The sequence below is a fragment of the Lontra canadensis genome, unplaced genomic scaffold (assembly GCF_010015895.1).
Source record: "Lontra canadensis isolate GAN:19392208 unplaced genomic scaffold, GSC_riverotter_1.0 scaffold1, whole genome shotgun sequence".
Classification (NCBI taxonomy): domain Eukaryota; kingdom Metazoa; phylum Chordata; class Mammalia; order Carnivora; family Mustelidae; genus Lontra; species Lontra canadensis.
The window spans coordinates 119,727,474-119,750,667 of record NW_022630995.1 but is presented as its reverse complement, the minus strand read 5'-3'; the positions used below and the strand labels follow the sequence as shown (position 1 = coordinate 119,750,667).

The window sequence follows — 23,194 nt, the reverse complement described above, 5'->3', positions numbered from 1 at the left end:
GAGCCTAGAGAAAGGTGTAGGGGGGCCGGGACCAGCCGACTCCAGAGTCCGCAGGCGGGGCGGGGAGTGCCTGGGCAGCGGCGGCGGACGCCGGGTGAAGCGCTAAAGCAGGTCACGCTTCCTCCTTCCCTCCCCGCCCCTTCTCCTCCTCCCACCTGGGCCTCTGCGTGGAGACGCGCACCTGGCAACCGGCGGCCGTGCCCCGCCGCGTCCCCGCCTTCTCCGCTCGGGCGGGGTGCCCCGAGCCTCCGCCGAGCCTGCCCCGCACCCCGAGCCCACCCCGGCGCTGGCGCTCGCCCCTCCGCCGCCGCCGCGCTCGCCCGAGGCGGCCTCGAACGCTCGCTCGTTGATGCCGTTTTGGGGGTGACCCGGCGCGACGGCGGCGCCTCCACGGTGGGGGCGTGTTAGTGGCCGCGGCTCTGCCGGACGTCGAGTGCGCCGTTGCCAGGGGGGCAGAGTAGCCAACCAGTGCGACCCCGCGCGCAGCTCGGGTTTCGGGGCGCTGGAGGAGGCCGCCACGGCCGCGCGGGAGCGGGAGATGTTGGAGCTGAGGCACCGGGGAGGCTGTCCCGGCCCCGGGGGAGCGGTGACGCCGCCACCTCGCGAGGGAGAGGCGGCCGGCGGCGACCACGAAACCGAGAGTACCAGTGACAAAGTAAGTGAAGCCGCGAGAGGCGCACACCTGCACCCCGGCTAGGTGCTGGTTTGGGCCGGGACACTTGGGAGCAAGGGTGGGGCCCAAGGAATGTCTGCTGAGGCTGCAGACTGCCCGCTGCGCCTTCCTCCTGCCTGGCATTATTTCCTCCTTAAGTGGGGTTGCGAACCCAGGCACCAGAGATAGTGCGTTTCCCAGGATGACCACGGCCGTTGCCCAGCATAGCTGGATGATTCAACTTGATTACAATTTAGTTTCTTCCTATTCCGGTTCCCCTTCCCGGCACCCGAGACGGACAGGAGAATCAGAAGGGAACCTGCCACCCTAGGAGTTGCCACCTAACACCTCCGCAGAGGAACAAAGTTAGGAAGGACTAAAGTTAAAGATATGCACCCTCATTTCTAACATGTCATTGGATCCTGACGCTGGAAGCTTTGCTTGTTGGGCTTGATCCCCCATCGGCACGTTTTCGTTTTCTCTGCCCTTTCAGCCGTATGATAGATTTGGCGGCGGCGGCGGTGGTGGTGGGGGGTGGGTGGGAAGCGCTGTTTAGAGTATCATATACGTGACACAGTTGTAATCCTACAGCTTCCTTTGAGTCCAAGACAGTGCATTTTTTCTGTCTGTAGTGGATTTCATTTGACCTGGCTTGGTAATTCATGAGAACTTCTAACTCCCATTCTATTTAAAGGTAGAAAAAGAGGCAGAGTTCAGATTCTTCAGATTATTCCATAATACAGCGGTCAAAATTGGGATTTGGGGAAAACAAAGCACTTTTATGAACTTTTAAACTAGATGGTTTATGAAATTGGGCCAAATTCAAAGCTCTTAAACTGTTCCTAGAAGCCTTGTTTTTTAGAAGCAAGTCTTGGAGTTTGAGTTACAGAATTGAAGTGGATTATCCCAGGTCAAGTCTATGGCCTTTTGGAAGTAGGTGTTTCCTGATACCCTTTCTTCTGGTTTGTACTGTTGCTGAAACTCACTGGCAGTTCTGATTTGGGGAGGGTTCCACCTGCAACTTGATGTTGATGAACTTGTTGTAACTCAAGTTTCAAAGCCCCGGTAGGAACCTCACAGAATATCATGAAACAATAAATTTACGGTGACTTTAGGAATGAAACTTTAGAATCAGTGGGATGACAGATCCTTTTATTTTCTACCCTTGATAGAAGGAGGAATAAAATTAGAATCTGTGATAGAACATATGTGTCAAGGAATTACACAAAATATAACAGTTTCCAGTTACTTGAGGTTGGTGTTACAAAGCTAGAAACAGTAGACTGAGAATAGTCTTTGTGAAAAATGCCTTGGAAACTAGACCAAAAATAGAATTAATTAGGTTGGGATTTGTTTTGTTTTAGCACTGGTATAGTTTAGAATCAAGGAAATATCAGCTTCCCCATGTTGACTTCCTTAACCAGCAGAAGCTAACAAGCTTTTAATAAGAGAAAACATGTTCAGGAAGTCATGAATAAAGTAACTTTTGAATGAATTTACTTAGCACCCTAATGTATTTAAAATGGAAACTACTGTGGTTTGATTTAACTCATTAGAACAGTTGTTTCTAGCTATCTGTGACCAGGTTACCTCGCTGCATATTTATTTATTTATAAATACTGCACTGTTTGTTTTCATTAATATGTACCCAGCTGGATTTTGTTTGCTGAGAGTAGATGTTGCTGTATGTAACCCAGTCTGTTAAGATTCCTTAGACAATGATGAGCATTTTCAAACTAACATACTGCTGCACACAAGAAAGTTTATCACAAGGAATTCTTGACTGGGCAAGCTCTGAGACATTGAACTCTATCCCCTATCTGTCCTTTCTTATCAGGGTGTATATTTGAATGCACCTGTATTTCCAGGTCAAGGGCTGTTTTAAAATCAGTTTGCACATCAGAAGCTGGTTAATATTTGGTCCATTTAAACTATTTAAGTCTCTTCTCTGTTCAAGTAGAAATAAAGGCAGAACTCTTGTGGAATTAATGAAGTGGAGGAGGTATATTATATTCTGCTGCTATAGTACAGTCCTATGTCACTTTGTGGTCTTTTTATAATAGTGTTGTTAATATGATATTTTCATTCTTCAGACCTGGAGACATTCTGGGAGAAGGCTCTGTGCTCTGGAGATTAGCCAGTGAAAAAGTCAGTCTTACCTGCAGGGGAATGTTTCCAGTTGTTAAATGCTGGAGTAATACTTGAAAGATCACAAGACTAGTCCCTCAAGGAACCTCCCAGGAGACATATGAGTTAGATTTATTAGAAGTCTGAACAAGGCTCACTGTTAGCATAGAGGGCATATTTGGACTCTACATTGGAGACAACAGCAGAAGCTTTAAAGAGGAGGTGAAGGTTGGAATGAAAAGATGCCTGGGGACTCATCAGGTGTGCAAGAGTTGGGGCAGGATATTCTAGGCAAAGGACATGAACTGTTTCTTGAGTCAGCACTCTAGGCACAGGGAACTGAAATTAGCTTGATAATACCGGAGCATAAACTGTGTATGTTTGGGAGATGAGGTTGGGAGATTGGAAGTCTTGTGAAGGAGGTTAGGCTTTATTTTACGGACCCTAGCTAGCTGCTGGAGTGTTTTTGCAGAGGCATTAGCCTATCACTCTAGCAGCAGTCAGAAGAAGGTGTTGGAAGCGGGAGATACCTGTTGCAAAGAAACCAGATAGGAGTGTATCCCAACTGGTATAGAAGGAAATGATGAGGGCTTGTGCTGTATCTGGTAGGGGCAGGGAAATAAGGGTTGAGAGAGAATGTGTATTTTAGATAATAGTATTGGGACCTAGACTAGGGTGATCAGAGTAAGAGTAAAACAGGAAGAGCCTGCTTGGCAGGCATACTTTGATCCATAACTTAAGAGGTTTTAAGGGAAGAAGCAAAATTTTTGGGTGGTTTTGCAGGTTGATAGTGAGCATGAATGAATTGGGCTGGGCAGGGTTTGTCATTCTCTAAAATGAGAAAGGTGATTCAAGGTGTTGTTGGAAATTGAGATGAAAGATTGGGTTTGGAAATGTCAACTTTTGATTAGAATAGAGAAGGGAGAAAACTGAAGACCGAACCTTGAGAGGTGCCCACGTAGAAAGCAGAGTTGTAGATGTAGGAAGGAACCAAGATAACAAGATCCTGCGAACTAGAGGAAGAGGGATTGCTTAGAGGATATCATCAATAGTATTTAGGAATAAAGGAATAACTCAGTGTTCTATGAATGGGGAAAGATGGTAGTAGAATCCAGATTTTAGGTTGAAAAATGTGAGAGGTGAAGTACTGGTCATTACTCTCAGGAAGTGGCAGTGAAGGGGAGTGAGTTCACGATAGCAGCTAGAGAGGATGTTCAAGTGAAAATTTCCTTTTGCAAGGAAGGGAAGATAGGTATTTGAGTGAAAGAAGTCAAGGGAGAGTGAAGATGCTGAAGAGGATGGGCAGACCTGGGAAAAAGGAAATAGACATGGTGTGGAGAGTACAGAAGATGGGGGTATCCAAGGAAAGTAAAGAAGGAAACGAAGGTGGATAGAGAAACATTTTGAAGAGCAAAACCACAGAGCTTCAAGGGATCTTAGAAATAATTTAGTTCAACCCAATCTTTATATATATATTTATATATTAAATATTTAATGTATTATATATTTTTTATTTAATACATTTAATATTAATATATATGTATATATATATTTGAAAATAATAAACTTGGTCAAATGTGTGGTTGTTATTGCCCAGAATGACCTAGAGCAAGCAACAGAGCTGGAACTAGAAGTCATCTCTCTGACTGGGACCTGTTTGGAGTATTATTTTAGGGAGTGTGATATGAAGGGACCAAGAGGCAACTAATAGAATTATCATGCAGTGAAGATTCAATTCAACTAAAATAACATGAATTTGGTATGCTGCAAATTAGCATAGTTCTTAACTCAGTAGCAGTATTGGTCATAGTAGTTGATGCTTGTAGAGTGATTTAAAGTTCACAGAGTACTTTTACATTATCAAGGAGGAAGACTTTCCTCTGCCCTTCAAAGTCTTCCTAGTTGGACTAAGGATGAAATTGACATAAGACAGATTAACAGGACAAAATAAACTTTAATTTTATATGTACAGGAAATCGAGATAGACATGGAAATTTTTTTTTCAGATTTTATTTATTTATTTGACAGACATAGATCACAAGTAGGCAGAGAGGTAGGCAGAGAGAGAGGAGGAAGCAGGCTCCCTGCTGAGCAGAGAGCCCTATGAGGGGCTTGATCCCACTGGGATCATGACCTGAGCCAAAGGCAGAGACTTTAACCCACTGAGCCACCCAGGTGCCTCCTAGACATGAAAATTCTAAAGACGAGCAACATGAGTTATATATGGTACAGAAGGAGAAAGGAGTATATATAGTATATAAGGAGAGAGGGGGTAGGGATCTGGGATTTGGAGGGAAGGAAGGCAATTTTACAGAAAGATGAAAAAGAGTAAAAGTTCAATAAACAAAATGTTTGCTGGGCCACTGAGAAATAATGGGACATGGAGGACTTTGATCAAACAGGTGTAGCTAGATTCCTCCCTATCAGACTTAGTTCATGGTATAATATAGTTATCTGTGGTGATAGCTCTCTACCTGGAGTAGGTCCTTGATCTAAATTCTAATCAGGCACTGGGGGGGTGTAGATAAAGAGGTTTTCTTCAGTCTGCTGGGTTTTGATTGCTTTTAATTCAAAATAATCTTCATGTCAAAGTAGCTCATCTTGGGGCTGTCTGCTCTTGGTAACATCTTACTTGACTTGTTCCTCATAGCAGCTATGAGTGTTAGGAGTAGCCACCATTTAATAGCTAAGAAAGGCACTAGGTGTGATTTCAGCCTGGAAATGCCAGGTCAAGAATGCCAAAAGAATGAACAAATAAATCAGCAAGGCCAGACCACAAGTTAGGGTAGATGGGAAAGTGGACTTAAGGCCAGAGTGGGTTCTTGAAGCTCTGGATGGATTGAGAGGGGTTGAGCAGTTGGAAGTCAAGCTAAGACCTGATTTCCTGGACCAAAGGTAGGAGAGAAGGGGTGCACATGGAAGTTGGGCTAGTAAAGGGGACGCATGTGGAATAGTGTGCTATGGGACAGAGTCCCTGGTATGCTTGTATGTGAGGCTGCTACTTCAGTACAGATTTTGGATTGTGAGGTTGAGGGTGAAACAGTCTGGTCAGTTAATTTCTGTCCTTCCCCATTTCATATGTGTGTAGTTTCTTCCATAAAATAATTTTAGTATTTTTTAAAACAAACTTTTAGTTTTGGAACTTGTGTTTCTATAAATTCTGCATTTTGGCACACTTCTCTGTGGGTTGTCTTAGTATCAACTGTAAGTGTAATAAACATTTTCTTTCTTTTTTTTTTTTTAAATTTTATTTTTTATAAACATATATTTTTTTTCCCCAGGGGTACAGGTCTGTGAATCGCCAGGTTTACACACTTCCCCACACTCATCATAGCACATACCCTCCCCAATGTCCATAATAACCCCATCCCCCCAACCCCCCTCCCCCCAGCAACATTTTCTTTTTTATTTTTTCATTTAAATCTAGGCCATTAATAAATACTAATATTTAGATATAGACATTAGAGTACTTTTTAGACTAATACTCCCCAATTGTTGATCAGTTATTAGTCAATATTACCACCTAAGTAATTTTCCATGATTCTTTTGTCATTTGCAGCATATTCATTTTATTTAACAACATTTTTTGAATGCTGGCTCCCCAAATATCACCAACCAACCAATTGATAAGACAAAGGTGAGTTTATGACTTCCTGCATTGAGGGAGAACAGCACCTTAACAGAGCATTGGCTGAGTCTTGGAGTGGGAAAGGCAAGGTTAGATTTAATGAGAATTGGAAGTTTGGCTTGAGGCAGGTCTTTCAATGCAAGGTCTTATTTAGGATTGAGTAAAGATCACAAGTAACAGTTTGGGGTTGGTGGCAAGAGTCATGTAATGATTTTAAGGCAAAAGTTCAGAGAATCTTAGAAAGAAATTTATTTGTTGATGCTTCCCCTTAAAGAGTTGCTGTGTATTTCAGAAGATCTGATTTCCAGATTGAGTGTCCAGGAATAGTATAGTTCTGCTAATGTAGACAGTCACATTTTAAAGTCATGCTAATGTATGCAGTAAACTTTTGGAGGTGAGGGTGGGTAGTTTCTTCTCCTGTCTTTAAAATATGCTTTATATTATTCTTGCGACATCTAAAGAAAATCCTGGTGTCTGCATGTGAGTTTTTACTTACCGTTTGTGATCTTTGGTCTTAAAACAGTTTATTTTCTTAATATTTTGAGAAATTTTATCATATGATGTCATCAGCTGCATCAGGCTTTGGATGTGTACTTGTGGAACTTTTTGATGCAAACAATATTTTGTTTGTCATAAATGTACTAGGGGAAAGTGGGACAGTTTAAAGTAGTACCCTGGAAAATTATCTCATACTGAAGAAGTATGTTGTATATATGTAAAGTATGATTATCCTTTATGTTTATGTATATGCCTTTTTGTAAAATAGAACTTCACATGTTTCTTCATGCATAGCACAGCTAAAAACAAAGGTTTTTTTTTTCTGTTTTTCTTTCCTCTGTGGTTAGGAATGTCTTTAAAAAAATACAGGTTTTGAGTCACTATAAGGAAAATAGGTCATTTAAGAAATTGTATACAGACATGTTTGGTGAAGCTTGCATTGCTTCTCTGCATTCAGTAAATACTTGTTGGATGCCTATTATGTTTGAGGTTCTGATTAACTGTCATCTTTTTTTTTTTTTTGTGGCTCTTTTTATACCTTTGAGAAAAGGGGTGAGGCTGAGATTTGTTTGTTGCTCAATAACTTATAGTAGAATATATCATAATTTCTTGGACTGTGGACTTTAACTGTATGGAATAAAGGTAATAAAGTAATTTATAGTTTGCAAAATATTCACTTGTATATAATGCCAATTTGAATCTCTTAACAGTTGTGTGTAGACAAGGGAGATAACCTTGGTTTACACCTGAGGAAAGCTAAATTCCTTTCCCAGGGTCACATGTATTAAGAACTGGGATTTACCCTAAATTTTCTGAGTAAAAAAAATGTAAAGGAGAAAATTATGTGGCCCTAAATTTATTACTAAGGAACTTTTTGTTACTATTACCACTTTGTTTGATTTTTTAAAAACTGATTTGGCTCTTCTGAATTTAGTTAGAACCTGTTAGCTGAAAACCTATAAATCTGTGATTTTAAGCACCTGGATTCAAATCAAACAAAATAGTTTCTAGGAGCCCCTGGTTGGCTCAGTCAGTTAAGCATCAGACTCTTGATTTTGGCTCCGGTCATGATCTCAGGGTCATGAGTTTAAAGATTTTTTATTTATTTATTTGACAGACAGAGATCACAAGTAGGCAGAAAGGCAGGCAGAAAGAGAGGGGGAAGCAGGCTCCCTGCTGAGGAGAGAGCCCCATGCAGGGCTCGATCCCAGGACCCTGAGATCATGACTTGAGCCAAAGGCAGCGGCTTAACCCACTGAGCCACCCAGGCGCCCTCAGGGTCATGAGTTTGAGCCCCACATCAGACTCTGACCTGGGCATGGACCCTGCCTAAGATTCTCTCTCTTCTTCTCTCTCTGCCCCTACCTCCCTGATTTGTGTGTGTGTGCATCGTGCTCTCTCAGAACAACAGCAAAAAACCTAAAATAGTTTCTTTTTTTTTTTTTTTTAAGATTTTATTTATTTATTTGACAGAGAGAGAGTGAGCACAAGCAGGGGAACTGGCAGGCAGAGGGAGAGGGAGAAGCAGACTCCCTCCTGGGAGCCAGACGTGGGACTTGATCCCAGGACCCTGGCATCATGACCTGAGCTAAAGGCAGACGCTTAACCTACGGAGCTACCCAGCTGCCCCCCAAAATAGTTTCTTATTCACTTATTTTGTGATTCATTAGGAGAAGAAATCCTTCGTTGTAATTTTATAAGTGTTTATACTTTGATTCATTTAGTTGGGAAAGTTTCAGAACCTGTTTGATGAGAATGATACCACATTTTGAAGTGACTCCGGAAGAGCAACTAATTTCATTACTGACCAATTGATTATTGATCACAGGCCAAGTTTAGGTATCTTTCTAAGTGCTTACTAATTTTCTTATCCACAGGGAGAGGTCAAAGTTATTTTTCATATCATGTCGTTGAACATTTGTTTGCTTAAGACTCAGAACTATCCACACTGTAAGCTTTCTTTTAAATAAAAAATTGGAGTGCACAGAAAGGGAGAAACAAGAGTCTAGGGCAGCACGAGGAGCTCATAGCAATGGGAATTTAAAGCTCCTTTGTGCTAACTTGGTGGCTAGGAAAGTGGTGTTGCCCTTCTGTTTCCTGGTTATGCTCTTAGTTCCCTTTGTTTGCCAGTGCTTATAGCCAGCTATTGAAGAGCTGTGTGTAAGGCTGATGAAACCAGCCTGACCTCAACGTCTGTCTGGCCCAGGTGGGACCAAACCTTGGCAGTTAAGACTGGGCTCAGTGCCACCTTCCTTTTCCAAGCAGGTTATTTGAAAATGGTGTAGTGTGGTGGGGTAGCAAATGTTTATTAAGCCCATCAGAGGCTTTACATTTTACCTCAAAATACAAAAATCCAGATCTGGAAAACAAATTTCGAATCATATCTCTTTCAAGTTTTTGGCTTTTCTTTTCTTTTCACCCACTTACTGTGTCTTTGAACTGTTTCTGTGTTGTCTTTGAACAGCCCTGGGGCGCTATTCACATAAGGTTTAATGTAAATGGTACCCCCTGGAATTTTGCACGTGGTGGTACTACTTATAATAATTTATATTGTTATTAATAAATATAGAATTGGTACAAAAGGATCATGATTATAAGGAACCACTTAGGCACCTAGGTAATTATGGCTTGAACTTTCTATTTGGCATTTCCTTCTCTTGATAGGTTCACAACATATTTGTATCTCCAAACTGTATTTTTTAGTTTTGAATTTTTTCCTAGCTTTTGTTTTTTTAATTTTTTTAAAAGATTTTATTTATTTATTTAACAGAGATCACAAGTAGGCAGAGAGGCAGGCAGAAACAGCAAGAGGGGGAAGCAGGCTCCCCGCCAAGCAGAGAGCCCAACGCTGGGCTTGATACCAGGACCCTGGCATCATGACCCGAGCTGAAGGCAGAGGCTTTAACCCACTGAGCCACCCAGGCACCCCTTCCTAGCTTTTTATTATAAAAGTTTCTACTGTAGAAAAGTTAAAAGGCTAGTACGGTGATTATCTGTACACTTAGCACTTAGACTAAACAATTGTTAAGATTTTGCCAGATTTGCTTTATCTTCCCATATATGCATATGCTAATATTTAGTTAATGAACTATTTGAAAATAAGTTGAAGACCTTGTCGCTCTTCACTTCTAATATTAAATCATGCATCTCCTAAAGACAGTCTCCTTTGTAACCACAATACCATTATTGTTATCTAAAAAAATTAACTTTCTTATTTACAGTCCATATTCATATTTTCGCATTTGCTGCCAAGTGTGTATTTGAGATTCCCCTCTTCCTCTGCCCTTTCCCTTCAAACCAAGATCCAGTCAAGGTTCACACATTGCAGAAAATATCCAAGGACAGGTTTAATCACCCTTAGTGCACGTAAATTGTTCTTCCTTCCAAAAGGCAAGAAGAGCTAAAAGCATTATTTCTCTTAGCCTTTAGCCTGATGGAGAGCCCAGCACTAATTATGATTTCAGATAGAATGCAAATTTGTGGTGTTAGTAATATTTTACCTTTGAATAGAACTTCTCAGATTTCTAAGTTTTTTTTGTATTATCCCATGGATTTTGCCTTCAGGGATATTTACTTCTGATTTGGAACTTAAAACCCATATGAATGAAAATGTAAGATATATGATTTTAATGTATAATGAAATTGGGTGTCATTGGGGGAAATCAGAATGAGCCAAAAATTTAGCAAAGACTTAAATCAGTGTTTTTAAAGTGTTTTGCTCTTATTTTCTAAGTTTACTTGTACTATAGAAATTAAATTTACAGGGTAATAAAGAAATTGATTTCTTCAACTTTAAGCCGTCATTTCCTAGACATATTTTCATTAAAATTTAATATTTGGAAAATAGTAGTCCTTTGTGGTCAGAAGCCTTCATTTTACATAAATAAGTGCATCTGAGGTCCCACATGAGGTAACTTGACCAAGACTCAGCTAGCAAGAACAGATGAGAACTTCTTATTATGTCAGCCATGGGGACAAGTTCCTCTGCTGGCCTCTTGGGATTTAAGAGGGCAGCCAGTGAATGTATTTTCTTCTTCTCACAAAGCCTGTGCACTCCTGGAAAATGAAGATAACCAAACAAATAACTTTAATATAAACTAATAGGTAAGAATTAGGGGTATGGTGGGAACACAGTTGAAGAGCAGCCAACCAGGAGCTGGGGGTCAGGGAAGAGGGAGGACATTTCCAAAGGAAACGACCTTGAAGCTGAGGTCAGAGGATGAGTGGGCAGTAGCTAGGTTTGAGAAATGGGGAAGAGAAGATTGGAACTGGGATGAGACCAAGAGAGAAAGTACAAGTTGTACTTTGTACGTGGAACAAACATATGGATTCAAGAGAGGATGGCACTCTCTATGTGTGAAAACTGGGGAGTCATCAAACAGTGGCTGGAAGAGCAGGGTCCCATGTGAAAAACAGTAAAAACAATGCTAAGTAATTTGACTTTATCCTGGTAATTTTGATAGGCGGTAAAGTGGTAAATCAGATTTGCAATTAATAAAGATGCTTTTTATGTTGAAAATGAATTAGAGGGATGCCTGGGTGGCTCAGTTGATTAAGCATCCGACGCTTGCTTTCAGCTCAGGTCATGATCTCAGGGTCGTAGGACTGAGCTGCCCGCTGTTCTGCAAGGAGTCCGCTTGACATTCTCCCTCTCGGGGTGCCTGGGTGCTCAGCTGGTTAAGACCTGCCTTCGGCTCAGGTCACGATGGGCTCTTGGGATGGGATTCCTCATCGAGCTCCCTTCTCAGTGGGGAGCCTGCTTGTCCCTCCACCTCTCCTCCTGCTGGCTTTCTCTCTCTCTCTCACTCTCTCTCATGCTTACTCTCCCTCTCTCTTTCAAATATATAAAATCTTAAAAAAAGAGAGATTCTCCCTGTCCCTCTGCCCTTGCCCCTGCCCGTGCAAATGTTCTCTCTCTCTCTCAAATAAGTACATCTTTAAAAAGAATGGATTAGAGAGGGCAGGGGGATGAGCTGCGTGAGAGAGGGTGATGCTCAGCAAGGATAGAACAGTGGGTGAGGATGGAGAGGGAGGGAAAAGATGAATGATAGGCTTGGGCCCAACTGAATGAGTTTTGGTACAAGGAATTGCAGGTGTTAAGTTGATAGCCAAGTTTCAAACCTGAGTTAATTGTTGAACTGTTTTGGTGGTGGTGTTTTCACCTGAGTAGGGGATACAGAACGGGCAGGTTTGGTGTGGAAACGATAGGTTGGTTTGCTTATGTTGGATTTTAGGTGATGTTCATGGAACACCCACACACCCGGAAATGGAAGCTAGAGATGCAGGTCTATTGGGAATTATTGAGTTCACAGAGAGATGAAGAGGCAAGCTACCATGGAATCACCTGGTGTAGGGCTGGAAGAGAACAGGGCATAAGAGGAAAAGTGGAGGATTGTCATCTTTATATTACAGGCTTGAGAAAAAGCCCCTAATTTGGTGTTCTTAAACATTTTATGTTCTGCTTCATGGCTCTAGTTGATCATTGTAGTACTAGTTCCTTCTTTCCTGGGATCTCCAATCACACTCATTTTCCTTGCCAGTTTTGGTGTCTTTGTAATAGAGGATCCATACAAGAAACAGAGAAACCTGAGAGTCTCTGCTGTTCACTGCAGTATTGAGTAACGTTGCTGTAAAATGTCATTATTTCAGAATTATCTTTTATTCGTTAGTTAATAGATTGGAATTGAAGAAGCCTAGTTAAATCTTAAGTGTTTCATTTTGTGTTTCTCTAAGGTATGTAAAATAGAAATCAGAAGTTTAAATAATAAAAATAAAAGCACAGCAGCTATTGGAGAACGTGTGCATGCGAGGGGGGTTGTGGCACGTCACCATTATTGCCAAGTAGAATTTCAAGTGGCTTGCTGAGAGCTTTAGTGTTTGAAGGAGTGCAGTTTGTGTTCCAGCACAATGCTTTTGTTTTATGGGGAAACCAAAGGCTGAGTATCTTAAAAAACCCTACTTACAAAGGGTTAAGTAATTTGCGTTTCATCACACTAATAGAGTAGAAGTGAAATTAGTGCCAGCAACTTGTGGTTCCTAGTCATGCTCTTTGGGCAACATGGTGACGTTGCCTTAGGGAGCCACATCCATTAGTCACCATCTCTACTACTGCTCACACCATGCCAGCAACACCGGGTTACTGAAGGTTAAAGAAGAGTAGCAGAGAAAAGGAGGGGTGGGGAGAAAGTCATGTGTTCCATTATTCTGGATGTCAAAGACATGCTGGCAAGCCAGACTGACAGCAGGTGCTCTGAGATTTTCAGGGGATGTTCTGTCTGGTGGTTTATTAATCAGCATCTCTCTCTGTTTAAGCTACTTTGGGGACAGCTGACTCTATCACAGTGGGAATTCAGCATGTCTATTTCATTTTTCATATTTGGTATAATGACACATTTAATTTAATAATTGTTTATTAAGAAAGTTATAGTTAGTCAATGAAAGTTTATTACTGCTTTATGAAAACTGAAAATACTCCCCCAAGGCTAAAATTTTATTTGGTGAGCTATTTAATGAGGAATTGGAAGACTTGGTTCAATCATAATCATAGCTTACTACTACTTTGACTTAGGCCTCAGCATTATATTAAATGCTTTTATTTTATGGTTGAAGAAACAGGTAAAAGGGATAATGAAATTTACCAAAATTTTGTTGCCCATAGGGACGGAGCTGGGTTTGAAATTCCTGAACACTGAATTCCTAGGCACTCTCATTCCTAGGATCACTTGTGGCCCAGTGCTCTGCTCAGTGCTCCTTCTACTTGTATTCACCTATATTTTCATCGCCCCAGTTCAGCCCCCTTTGCCTCAGTTTACCCATCTGTAAACCACTCTCCCAAAGTACATGTATGTGTAGCACTCTTTACTCAAGGTTGCTTGGGGGTTGGTGAATTTAAGAGAGGGAAAGACATAGGAGTAGAGACACATTACGGCAGAACAAACAACTTTAAAACAACATCAGGCAGCTCTGTTTCATTTTTGTTTTTGTTTTTTCCTAAGATTTTATTCATTTGACACAGAGAGAGAGAGCACAAGCAGGGGGAGTGGCAGGCAGAGGGAGAGGGAGAATCAGGCTCCCCACTGAGCAAGAAGCCTGAGATCAAGACCTGAGCCAAAGGGTAGATACTTACCAACGGAGCCACCCTAGTGCCCCAGGCAGCTGTGTTCTTAAAATTCCTTGGCCAGTCTATCCCTGGAAATTCCACAGTGACCACTTTGTCTAAAGGCCCCAGTATACACACATAGCTCCTGTGCATGTACTCTTAGAAGGCAGTTTGGGCTTTAACTCACTTTATGGTGAAAAATACTACCATCAAAGCAAATGCTTTTGATCCTAATTATTTATCAGTAAAATAGAGATGATAATGTCTGTTGACCTGCTTCACTGAGATTGTCTCTGGAGGATCTAATAAGAATGAGGGAAGTGAAAGTACATATATACATATGTATATAATGCTGTGCCAGTGTAAGAATCTGCTTTTGTTGTTGATGCTTTGATTGTAATCAGATAAAACAGGGATTGTGCACAGTTGGCCAGAATTTACTTGGAATTAACCCTGTTCTCCCCGTTAAGTAGCAAAACAACAAACATTTGATTCTTGTTGATAAATTTCTAATTTAGATACTATAGGAAGTTTCTATTTGTGTCTTTTGTTTAAATTAATCCTTTATATTGATAGATATTAGCAAATATCATCAAACTTTCCTAACAGGGAAGTACAACAGTGCTTGGTTATTCAAGATAAGTTAATAGTTGTTTCTTTGTTTCAAGTTACATAACTGAGGTTTGACGCACTGAGCAATAAACACTTGCGTTGACAAGCATGTCCTTTTTTCTTTTTCAATTTTGCAGTGATTTTCCTTTTTCTTTAATTTTAGGAAACAGATATTGATGACAGATATGGAGACTTGGATTCCAGAACAGATTCTGATATTCCTGAAATTCCACTATCTTCAGATAGAACCCCTGAGATCCTCAAGAAAGCTCTATCTGGTTTATCTTCAAGGTATGATGGGAGGAAGATGACTGTAATGGGTGCTCAAGAGAAGTTGTGAAGTTATGCTGGTTGATGTCATAAATCTCACTTTTTCTAAGTTTTGGAGCTGTGAAAGGAAGGCTTATACTTTTTCACCATATGTGAGGCATGGTACTAAATGCTTGATGTACCTTCTTTCATTTAGTCCTTACAGTCTTGTGAAATATGAAAAAACTGAATCTGAGAGGTTAACTGGGGAAGGTTACAGAGCTAGGATAATGCAGACCTGGGACTCTTGCCCTAATTTGTCACATTTCTCCAGTGAGTGATCCATTCACCACATCAGGTTGCCTTTTCTGGTATCGGAACATCCAATAAAGAAAATCCCGTGTTCTCTGTTCGCTGTTTTTCAAATGCCAGATGGAAATAGGCCATTTTTTTCTTTTAACTAAGTTTAAAATTATCAGCCAAAACTCTGCAGCCCTTTATTTACCAGTTTATGTTTGCTTTGGTTTTGAATGTTTGGCCACCACCAAATTTGAGCTACTCTTATATTGCCCTCCATTGTATGCTTCACTAATATGAGCTATGAAATTTATAAAAGCGAAATAAATACAAGCTTTTATCCAGATCAATGTGTGAAATCTTAAATGTTGGTATAGAACAGTGTTTTTCCAACTTTTTTGACTGTGACACACAGTAGGAGATACATTTACACCACATCCCAAGAAACACACAAATGTGTATTTTAACAGTTGCAAAAATATTATGAAGCAGTTCTTGTATTACTGTGCACGATACCCTCTGATTTCTTTTGTTTGTTATTCTATATTATTGAACAAAAATGCTGGATGTGACTTACTAAGTTGATTTTACTACCCCATAGGTCATAACAAAAAACACTGGTTAGTCATATCTAATAAATGTAAGTTTTTCTGTTTTCAATTCCTAGCAGATAACCATATTAGAATAAATTGGTTCAAACAGAAGTTTTCATATTTTTTAACTAATAGAACAGCTTTTTGCTGTTTATTACCAAAAACATGATTATTATTTTAATAGGTCTTGATCTGTTTTTCTGACCTCATTCACAGATGTACGTTTGCTTTAAAATCTTATCAGGTCTATCTCAGGTCTGAAATTTTTTTATATTAATGTTACATAAGAATGATGCTGGATTCCTGTGTGTTATTTATAGTAGATTTTCCCTAATAATGAGGTTCCCCCCCAGTATAAAGGAACAATAGCAAATCATAGCAGCTGATATTTATTGAGCATATGCTGTGTGCTGGGCACTACTCCAGATGCTTCACATGTGTTGACTGTTCTCACAGCAACCCTGTATTACAGGTTCAATTATATAAGCCTGTTTTACAAATGAAGAAATTGAGGCTCAGAAATGTTCTGTATCAGGGGTCATGCATTTAGTAAGTGATAGAACCACATTGTGACCCCTAAGTATTGTGCTCTGTTTATAAAAGAATTGGTTTTTAAAAATGAACAATAAATAATAATATAAATAGTTTCAGTCTTCTCAAACTTTGCCCTAAGGGCTACACGAATGTTTCAAAATCTATCTTATTTTAGGCTCTCTTTAAACGAATACCCAAAATGGTCTGTCTTCCAAAGATTTAGAAGTTGTAGATGTATGGGATTAAAAATAATAATTACATTTAAAAAGTACATGAATGGGGAGGGGGAACTCCTGTAATCCTCCCCCCCAAACATTGATATTTATAGTATTCTGGAAGCTACTGTTTGAGACTTTTTTTCCTTGTGCATTGTGTATAAATATGTGGGGGGTGTATAATATAAAAAATAACATTGTATTGTTTCTTACCTTTCTATTTACATTTTCATTCTGTGGTTTTAGGAACAACATCATTAAATATACTTAAATATTTTTAATGACTGCATGGTATGTTCCTTTGTATGACCATAGTTCAGTTTACTCAACTAAATGGTTTTTGCTGGGCATTTAGCTGGTTTCCAAATTTTCATGATTAAAAACAACTAAATAATAAATGTATTAAACATTTTTCTTTGTAGCTAAGTTAAGATTTATGCTCATTTTTAAGTCTTTAATATATAATATCAAACAGAGCATAAGTTGTTGAAATTGGAAGGGGCCTGAAGGTTTTCAGTTACTTGGAAAATTGTCCCAGTCTGTTTTGTGAACTTTGTGTGTGGGTCTGTGGGAATGAATAGTCATTAACCAGTTAAGTCTGGTTCTGTCTGTTAGTGAAGCTCTTCTTCAACTATCAGTCTAGGTTAGTAGTTCTCATCCAGGGACAATGCCCTGACCCCCCCAGACCACACCAGTGGACATGTGGCATTTGATCATTTGTGGCGTTTGAGACATTGTAAGTGGTCAAGAGAGATAGTGCAGCTGGCATGCAGTGGGGAGAGACCAGGGAGGATATTGACCATCCTACAGTACACAGAACAGTTCTTCGTGACAAAGAATTCTCTGGCTCAGAATGTTATTAACACAGGTTGAGAAGCCAAGGAAATATCCAGACATAGCCTCATACTCAGTGCTCTTATACAGTATGCATTTTCCTTCTCTCGGGAGTTTACATACTTCCTGTCCAATTCCTCCAAAGGCTGATAGATGGATTTTCTCAAAACTTCTCTTTGCCAGATGGCCCATAAAATTCTTGTTCATTCTTGGCGAGTATCTCTGTATACCAGTTCTTGGCTCAGGTGAACTGCCTTGCCAACCCAAATTCTTGACTCATGATGTTTGTGCCACTAGGAAGATAATTTTTTTTAAAAAACTTTGTCATTACTTTTGAAATAAAAACCACTTGATGTTTGTAGTAGCAGTGCAACATGGTACATTTCATGAACAATTTGAGCAATAAGTGTATGACCACTTTGGATAATCACTTTTAAGGCTATTGCTTAATTATATGCTTTTTAGAAATCTCATTTCTTACTCACATAGGTCCTGGAGACTGAGACTTGAATGTAGTTCTCCTTTACTGATTCTGAGTTCCTTTTCTCAAAGCAATCTTGAGGTGATGACTTGGACTCAAAATTAAGACTTTTATTATGTGGTCGTGATAGCATGGCAAAAGAAATCAAGAATTTTGAATTCAGAATCAGGCTATCCTCTGGTTTTTAGTCACAGTGTTTTTTTATCCCCCATATCATGCTCTGTTTTGAATTTAGTGGTTTTCTCTTAAAGGATGACTTTCAGTTACTGCGTCAATGGATATATATGTTATGTTTAAGTATGTTCTTTTATGTGCTTACCTTTGTATTAGGTATCCATAGGAGATTTGGGGAATTCATTAGAATAATTAAGAGAATTAAGTCTTTAACCCTTGTTGGGGGAGGGGAATTTTCCTGGGAGGGGGGAAAAGCCATATAAAAGATAACCAGATAGGATATGTTCCTTGAGGGCTCAGGTTTTCAGTTACCATGGAATTTTTGGATGATATGAAGAAAGTAGGTTTTCTGTTTAAGATCTCTGTTTCTCAGCAGCTACCATCCTCTGAAGTTCAAAGCCAGGCATCTAACAAAGGTATACATGGACCTTGGAAACATCCGCCTGGGCACTGATTTCTGACACTTACGTAGTGTCCTCTTCTGTAGGTTCTGAACAATTCCAAGTCAGATGATCAGTTTTAAAGGAGAGCTAAATATGCCTCTGGGTTTCATGCAAACAGAGAAGGATTATTATCAGGAGACTGGCTTTTGGTCCTTTATTTACCTCTGACTAGCTCTGTGACCTAGCCCAGTTCCCAGTCTATTCATTAATCCACAAAGAGTTATGTCTATAAAACTAAATGGAACTTTTCAGCCATAGCATTTTTTGACTCTCCTCTCACTTCAGTTCAGTCCTAAAACTTACGGTCTCATGAGAAATTTATGTGTCTACGTAGTTTGTTACACAGTAGAGGGAAATAAAGTTGGGTAAATACAATTTGACCACCTCTTGAAAAACCTGGGAAGCTAGATGAAAGTGTTTCGACTTAACTATTGTTCGCATTTTAGATCTTGAATGCAGAAATGACATCATAAAAGGGATATTTAAGAAATATCTAGACTGTATAGGAGAGTGGTTGAAAGCAGGGAGTGTAATCAATATTTGATAAATGGATGAAGTCAGCAAATATTTCTTTTTGTAGACAGGAGAATGAAGGCATGTGCTTAGAACACAGTGTATATTGTGTGTGTGTGTGTGTGTGTGTGTGTGTTACTATATGTTAAGATGAACCCAGATCTCTTGTAACATAATTTCAATGCTGTCATTTGAATTAATAGAAATCAGAGAGGTCTTAAAGAAAAACTTTACTGTGAGTTCAGTGTAGAATGAATAAAACCAGGGGAAAGAAATTTTAGATTCAGAAATATCATCCATATATAGGTATTATTAGCATCCTTTCAGTTTGACACTGTAGCTGCTGACATTTTTCCTGACATGGCCACAGAAAGAGTGACATTTGTAAAGTATGCTGGGAATAAAGGGTGAGTCTCCTGGGTGTGGAGAGAGGGCCACTGGGCAAAACCCCAGCCCTTCCTGGCAGCCAGAGGACCAAGGGAGATCAGTCTCAGCCTGGCAGGGCATACAGCAGAGAAGTTCCCCTCTAAGGAACAAGCGAAGGCCCAAGGGTGAGGAAACACTCTCATACTTAAGGCCCTTGTCCCTAAGTGAGGCAAGCCAGCAGCACACTCTGAGCACTAGAAGGAAGTAACCATCAGTCTGGTCTTGACCTCAGTGACTTTCTTGTGTCTTTTTCATTTCATTGAAATCGCTGTGTTTTGCAGTTTCACTTCTGCATTAACCTTTCTTTAATTTTTCTCATTAGAAGTCTGTGTTCTCTGTTTAAACCACCTTAATAAAATCATTATTGTTTTTTTCCTACCACCCTAAAGGATAGTGCATCTTTTCGGAGGACTTTTGCACCTGCCTTCTTCCATTCTGAATGCCCTGGTGGGATGTGCACATATCCACATTGACCATCTCACTGCCTAGCCTAGTGATTCATCAGTCACCCTAGTGATTAATCACACCAAACGAAAATTCGTTTCTTTCTTTGGCTAACATAATTTTTACACTTAATTTAGCTCTGAGTAAGTGAACAAATGCTGTTTGTTCGGTGTTTGTTTTGTGGTTATTATATAAGGTGAAGTAAGGGTTTCTTAAGGTAGAATTAGCAAAAATCCATATAAGTCTGGTAATGCTAAAACCACACAAAAAGCTGTAAGAAAGAATACATTAAATACTAACTTTATAAACATTTTCTTTGTAGGTGGAAAAACTGGTGGATTCGTGGAATTCTTACTCTAACTATGATTTCATTGTTTTTCCTGATCATCTATATGGGATCATTTATGCTGATGCTTCTTGTAAGTGTTTCACATTTCCCTGAGTATCTCTTGCTTTGTTTTTCAGCACAGATATGATTGAAGTAATTTGAGCCTGTCATAAAAAAGAAGGTAATTCAAGGTTTGGTAACAGTGAATTTCATTCTTTTAAGCATCTTCTGGTTCATGAAATGAGCTGGACCAATCTTTTCTGTTTGCAAAGTAGCCATTCAGTGTGTTTACTCAGCAGAGACCAAGTATGCTTAATAAATACATTCTGCCAAGCATTAGATACTGCTAATGAGTTCACACACACATGACTTTATCATGTAGGACTCTTAGCCAGATCCCTCACTTCAAAGAACTCAGTCTAATGGCAGAGACATAGAAGTAACCATATGAATAAATAGTATAGTAAATAAGTGGGTGAGTGCTGTCATAGAACGTGTTGGTTGAGCACAGGAAAAAAAGTAATCAGCCTGACATAGAACAAGGAGAACTTCCAGAAGAGGGGATTCCAACGTTGAGTCCTGAAGAAGGGAGAGGGCATTGCAAGGTGGGGACATCAGAAACAAGACATGGGGATAATGAGAGAATGTGGTTTGTTGGCAGATTTGCAAGCTGTGCCTTGGAGGTACCTAGGGATGAGACTGGAGAGGCAAGCAGAAGCCATTCTGGGCACTTGGATTTTATTGTGTATGGGGACTCTAACAAGTCCTGCTGCCAAACAGATATTTTAAGCTTTTAAATCATTCATTTAGCACATGCTTCCAGAGTGCCTGCTATGTGCCAGGCATTGCCCTAATTCTGGGGTATGATATGGGGTGCTGAGAAAAGCACACTCGTCTCTCCCCTCAGGGAGTTTGCTGTCTACACTTTTAAGAATGGATCAGAACTATAGTTACAAACTGCAATAAGCATTTGAAAAAAAAAAAAAGAATAAGATGCTGTGAGAGCAAGGGGGGAGCCAGGAAGCTTTCCAGAGGTGTTCTGCCCTGCACGCATGCTGCACTTTGAAGCTTGAGCAGGTGAGAGGTGAGAGGGGAGCTTGGGGGCAGAGTGTCACAGCAGAGGACTCACATTTATAAAAGCCTCGATTTCCAAAGAAGCATGAAACATCTGAAGCCCAAAGTGGTGGGAGTGAGAAGGAGAAAGGTGCCTGTTCACCGGGTTCACGCAGCATGTCTGGGTGCTGAGCGTGTTCAGCAGGGCGGGGGGAGAGTCTGCTCTCCCCCAGATGCATGTGTCCTTCTTTTCTGCTGTTTCTTTTTCTTTTTTTTTTTTTTTTTTTTAAAGATTTTATTTATTTATTTGACAGACAGAGATCACAAGTAGACGGAGAGTCAGGCAGAGAGAGAGAGGGAAGCAAGCAGGCTTCTTGCTGAGCAGAGAGCCCGATGCGGGACTCGATCCCAGGACCCTGAGATCATGACCTGAGCTGAAGGCAGCGGCTTAACCCACTGAGCCACCCAGGCGCCCCTCTGCTGTTTCTTTTTCATCATGGGTTCTCCACTAGTTCAGTCTGTGTTGCACCCACCACCCTGCTCTCTGGCTGCTGTCGCCCACGTAGATGCCTATCTCTCTGACCTGTCTGCTCCCTTCCGTGCTCAGTCCTATCCATAGTCATAAACATGGGCAGTACAATGTGGTTTTCCTTTCAGTCTATAAAACAATAAATAAGTTCTGAAGTGAAATTAGAAATGAGCGGGGGGAAATCCCATCAACTCCTAAAAGCACTTAAAGCAGTTCTTATTAGTACCATAAAGCCCTTTCACTTTCTTTTTGTCCCCTCATTAATTTTGTACTTCCTTGGGGATCTCAAGGTAACAGCGGTGAGTAAGCAATCACTCTCTCTGTTCTGTTTGTTGACATCACAGAGAAATTTTTCTTACAAAGAAACAATGCAGAATAGATAGGACACTTTAATGTGAGGGCAGAAGATGTTGAGCCTAAAAGCCACATAGGCCGGTGTGACCATTGTCCAGGTGTGACTCCCACGGAGAGCCCACTCCTAGTCCTCTCAGTGTAAACCCACGGAGGGCGATGAGTGCTGGCAGCCACCACTGGCCTCAGAATTTGGGCCTTTCAGGAGTGAGTGTATGCAGAGCACTTTTCAGTGCTGTGTGCTAAGTGGCGGGTTGGGGGATGAGGGATGGTGTGATAGCAGACAGCTCTGTAAGGCTTTGTGGAGGAGGGGACCTTTCAGCTGACCTGAGGTAGATCAGGGTGGAGTGAGCACTATGAGCAAAGGTCTGAATGGCTAGATGAGTCAGAGAAAGGTGAACAATGCCCTTTTCCTGGAACACGGGGGCTTTGAACTTGGAGAACTAATTGGGGAGCGGATTCTGGAGGGCCCTGCAATACTATGTGAAGAAGTTTGGGATTTATTTGTAAAGCACTGGGGAACCATTGAAAATATTGGGGATCACTTACATTATTACCCTTTAGAAGGTGTTTTGGAGCTAAGTCATTGAAGGACACGAGTATCCTTAGTACACAGACTCCAGACAGTTTGGTGGGCTTCCTGTGAACGTTCTCCACACTAAACTGTTTGGTGTGGTAACTTGGGCCACAATTTGTGGATAAAGGCTAATTTTTAACCACTCATTTGTGAGGAAATTCAAAACACCTCTAAAGACATCCTTACATATTTGGATTCTGATTTTTTAAAGAGAATCATAAGCATACCTAAAGTGCTTGGGCTTTCTTGGTCCTTTTCTCTCCTATGAAAGGAAAATACCATTTTATTACAAGTTCTTCCTTTCATTGGTGAGCTCAATCAGCAAAGAATATTAAGGACTAGTGAAAGTAGATTTGAACTTCAGCTTTTATTTAGGTTACTGCCCTGCACGCACACACAGGCATGCACAGATGTGCATGTGCACACGTACCTATGTCCCATTTATGATACTCCTGTTAAGGAAATGTAGGTGGACATACACATATGCACACACTGTTGGCACTCAATCACTATTACTTTTATGTGCTTTAAAGTCCT

The 23,194-nt window shown here is 40.5% G+C and overlaps 1 protein-coding gene across 2 annotated transcripts in view; it reads left to right on the top strand.

The window, feature by feature from the left end:
• Positions 1-257: 257 nt before the first annotated feature.
• The window catches only part of CDS1 (CDP-diacylglycerol synthase 1), a 62,825-nt gene continuing 39,888 nt past the window's right edge, over positions 258-23,194 (top strand). For both annotated transcript variants that reach the window (XM_032862521.1, XM_032862513.1), the window contains exons 1-3: positions 258-655; positions 14,780-14,907; positions 20,142-20,238. In XM_032862521.1, the coding sequence (XP_032718412.1) occupies positions 539-655; positions 14,780-14,907; positions 20,142-20,238 (342 nt within the window). In that variant the 5' untranslated portion in view covers positions 258-538. The remainder of the gene's footprint in view (positions 656-14,779; positions 14,908-20,141; positions 20,239-23,194) is intronic.